Raw genomic sequence first — 4,248 nt, forward strand, 5'->3', positions numbered from 1 at the left:
CTTGCCGAACTTCTTTCTGGGCTCAGCTCCCCGTCTTTGACTTCATAGATTCTGATTCCAACCAGTTTTTCTTCCTTTGTTCAGGAGCCTCTGACCAGGGTTGCTACCAGTCGGCCATCTTCCCAGAATCCCCGAAAATTTTATATAGCTATTAAGTGGTCTTTCTGGTCTGGTCATTTATTTTCTATTTCCCCCAATCACCTCAAAATCATTCCTGACTTATTAGGTACACTTACACAATGTGTTTCCTGAACATATCTGAGTATGCTTTTAAAATTCATTCCTCAGTCCACAATCGGTTTGTGATATGCTTCTATCCAGGGTGCTAACATCAGGTATTCTCAACAATCAATTGTCAGAGACTAATTTATAAATCCCCTTTCTGAAAAAAACAGTTACCACTCATAAGTTATAAATAGTGAGTCAGAGAAGACCTTAGCACTGAGCAGAACATGTAAGCCACCACCCCTGAGGTAGGCCAGATAAAACAATGGAGCTTAATTCTAAAAAGGAAACAAACCACACAGCCTTACTGCGTTATTTCTGCCTTGAATAGATAAGAATTTAAAAACTGGTCAAAAGCTATATGAGCCACGGTGGCTCTTGCCTGTAACCTCAGCACTCTGGGAGGCTGAGGCAGGTGGTTTGCCTGAACTAATGAGTTAGAGACCAGCCTGAGCAAGACTGACACCACATCTCTACTAAAAATGAAAAACTAGGGCAAGAAGATCACTTCAACCCAAGAGTTTGAGGTTGCTGTGAGCTATGACACCATGGCACTCTAGCCAGGATGACAAAGTGAGACTGCCTCAAAAAGAAACTATCTGAGCTTATAGAAAACGGAAATCATTTCATCTCAAAATCAGCATAATCATCACTCTCCAGTTGGCATAATAAATTAACCTATCACCCCAGAAAAAGAGGGAAAAAGGCCACCTAGGAAGTTGTTAAACTTTATAAAATGTCCAGTTCATAGGAGATGAGAAGCCTTTTTCTGCTTCTAAGATGTGAATTCAAAGAAATACTTTTGTCTGGTCTGCCTGGGAAGAGCTAGATTGGACTGACAGAAGGAGAAAGAACCTTCCCCGGAGAACCCAAAGTGGCTGCCGTATCTCTGCCTCCTTTTCTCTTCCAAAGTCCAGAGACATTTCTATGGGGCTTTGCTCCTACAAAGAGCCTTGCCACAATTTATCTCCTAGGAAAGGTGTCTTAAATACTCAGTTGCCAAAACTGGAGTATTTCAAGAGACCTCTGCTCACACGTCAAACTTGGAAAAGTGCAGCTCTGATCATTTCCCTTGGACTTTATAGCACAACTTATGAATAATACTGCTCAAGAATTTACTATGCAGGCTTGGCGCCCAAAGCACAATGGTTACGGAGGAGCCACATGCACCAATGCTGGCACCTGGGCCAGCTAAACAACAATGACAACTGCAACAACAACAAAAAATAGCCAGGTGTTGTGGTGGGCACCTGTAGTCCCAGCTACTCAGAAGGCTGAGGCAAGAGAATCATTTAAGCCCAAGAATTCGAGGTTGTTGTGAGCTGTGACGCCACGGCACTCTTTCAAGGGTGACATACTGAAACCGTCTCAAAAAAAAAAAAAATCTTCTATGAATATCATTACCAATAATTTCCCCAAAATTATGCTGACTCCAAACCAACTAGCTGTCCAAACTAACAGGCTGTGAAGTAGGTTCTATCCATAAAATTTCCATGAAATCTGTGGTGCATTTGATTCTTCTCAAACGAAAGTTCTGTAGAAACTAAGGAAAAGATACAGACAGATGTTCAAAGCAGACATCATCTCGGCTGGATCTGCTCCTGATCCACTTCTCAGTGACGAGACTGTATTCTCCCTGATGGGAGGGATTTTCCCATAGGAAGACACACATTGCTCATTTCCCACATTGAAATCTTTACCCTTATTGGTCGCTGCCTCCATGGCCACAGGCAACTGCATCAGGTAATCCACCCTCTCGGTATAGCGGACTTTTCTGGTCTGACAGCACTGAATACGTTCTTCCACCAAAAAGCGAAAAACATCACTTGGGTTTTCTGAGCCGATGCGGTTCCTCTGAAGGTTAGATTACATCAGGTTAGTAAACTTATGAATACTAGGCCCTTAAAACTAGCACAGAATCAACGATGAATCTGGTGTCAAGATCTGGCTTTCCTCTGGACACAATAGTTCACCAGACTCCTTGAAGAGCAAAACACAGGAATTTATCTACCACCCAAAAATGGGGGATTGGTCAAATAAAATATAGTTCACTGTGTGAATGAACATGATAATACCATTCCATTAAAAGTCATGTACAAGGGACTGACATTGATGGAATGAGAAGAAAGCAGGGGAAGGAGAAAAATGCAAGAAAAGGGGAGAAAATGAAGGACTGCTCTGGAAAATAAGGGCAGGTATGATACGACTGTACAAACTCATTCCTATGAATTAAACATGCACACAAAAGCAGTCACACCATGTTAGTGGACGTAATGGTGCAGCAACACGTGCACAGCACGGAAAGTGAAAACGCTGGTTACGAGACAGCACACAGGGAGCGTCCCTGTGACCCGGGCAGTGACTGGGGACAGACGCCCACACGTGCACACTGGTGTCTGTGGGGTTTGGTATTGTGAGGGACTTGGGTTTTCTCCTTTGTGTTTTCTATCTTTTCCATAAAGTACACTGTTATAATCAGAAATACATATATTAGCCAAGCACAGTGTCACCCACCTGTAATCCTAGCACTCTGGGAGGCCAAGGCAGGTGGATCGGCTGAGCTCAGAAGTTCAAGACCAGCCTGAGAAAAAGCAAGACTCCATCTCTACTAAAAATAGAAAAACTAGACAGGCATCATGGTGGGCGCCTGTAGTCCCAGCTACTCAGGAGGCTGAGGCAGGAGGATTGTCTGTGCCGAAGAGTTTGAGGTTGCTGTGAACTATGACAACACAACACTCTACCCAGGGGACAGAGTAAGACTCTGTCTCAAAAAAAAAAAAAAAATATATATATATATATGGGGGGGTATGCCTTTATTCACGAATTTTCATGCAGATTTTAAAAACTACAGTATTTAATGTGGTTGGATGGTGCTGGGGGCAGAGTAACCATCTCCCAGCAATAGCAGGAGGATGCCTCATGCCACACAGGGCTCTTAAAAAACTTTGTCACAGAGATACACACACAAAAAGTGAGTAAAACGACTAAAAGACACTCCAGCAACACACACAGATTAAAAGGAGCCCAGAAAGATGCACAGGTGCCTGGAAAGCAGGCAGGAGGGGCAGTCAGAGCAAGAGGGCTGAAGTGCTTCCAGAGCCAGCTGTGAAGTGGCTTCAGCTGGGGGACGACAGGGATAAGAAGACAACAGGGTGGCCACTCTGGTCCAGCCACTGTGGACAGCACCGAGCGGCTGGACACTCTCCGTGCAGCCCTCTGAGCCCTGGGGAAGACTCGCTCACCTCTACTAGATTCACCAGGTGCAGGAAAAATTCCTGCGCGTCTTGTTGTCGATTGGAAGAGAACTCCGGGTGGCTCTTGCTTACGAAGGCCTTAAACATGCGTGGAGAGATCCCATTTTGCTGAGGCTGAAGTACAAAAATAAAACCGATTTCCAATACTTTCATATGTGTTAACAGCCCCAGGCAGCAAGCAGAGCAAAGCTTACCACAAACCCCATTTTTTTGGCTGACAAAATTGAAGCCCAAAGAAGGTAAATACCAATAACGCCAACATTCACTGGACGTTCAGTGTATGCCAGTCCTGCACCACCAGCCTTAAGGAACAGGACGGACTCCTCCTGGGCACTCGAGACTAAGAACAATGGGTGGTAGATGCCTCCCTTTTAAAGATAGGCAGTGGACCCACCCTCACAGGACTGACTCCAGGTGGGCAAATGCCACAGTCCTCGTCAGAGCGGGTAGAGGTGCCCTGATGGGAGCTACAGGTTAGCAGAGCTGGAGCATGTCCCCTTCCCTCCTTCTGGGGGCCAAAGGAGAGACCCCGCGAAGCCAAAGCACAGCCCAGGGAACCAGCACCCAGGACAGAAGAGACCCCGGGAAGCCAGAGCACAGCCCAGAGAACCAGCACCCAGGACAGGGAGAGACCCTATGAAGCCAAAGCACAGTCCAGGGGAACCAGCACCCAAGACAGGGGAGACCCCGTGAAGCCAGAGCACAGTCCAGGGAACCGGCACCCAGGACAGGGGAGACCCCGTGAAGCCAGAGCACAGCCCAGGGAACC

At 46.2% G+C, this 4,248-nt stretch overlaps 1 protein-coding gene across 1 annotated transcript in view; it reads right to left on the reverse strand.

The window, feature by feature from the left end:
• Positions 1 to 4,248, reverse strand: part of USP13 (ubiquitin specific peptidase 13) — a 154,386-nt gene that overhangs the window by 47,097 nt on the left and 103,041 nt on the right. Inside the window, exons 11-12 of the mRNA XM_003794274.2 lie at positions 3,468 to 3,593; positions 1,926 to 2,079 (exon numbers count right to left, since the gene is read on the reverse strand). Coding sequence (XP_003794322.2) covers positions 1,926 to 2,079; positions 3,468 to 3,593 — 280 coding nt within the window. The remainder of the gene's footprint in view (positions 1 to 1,925; positions 2,080 to 3,467; positions 3,594 to 4,248) is intronic.

Source organism: Otolemur garnettii, unplaced genomic scaffold, assembly GCF_000181295.1.
Source record: "Otolemur garnettii isolate 467f Iridium unplaced genomic scaffold, OtoGar3 scaffold00078, whole genome shotgun sequence".
In the NCBI taxonomy this organism is placed as follows: domain Eukaryota; kingdom Metazoa; phylum Chordata; class Mammalia; order Primates; family Galagidae; genus Otolemur; species Otolemur garnettii.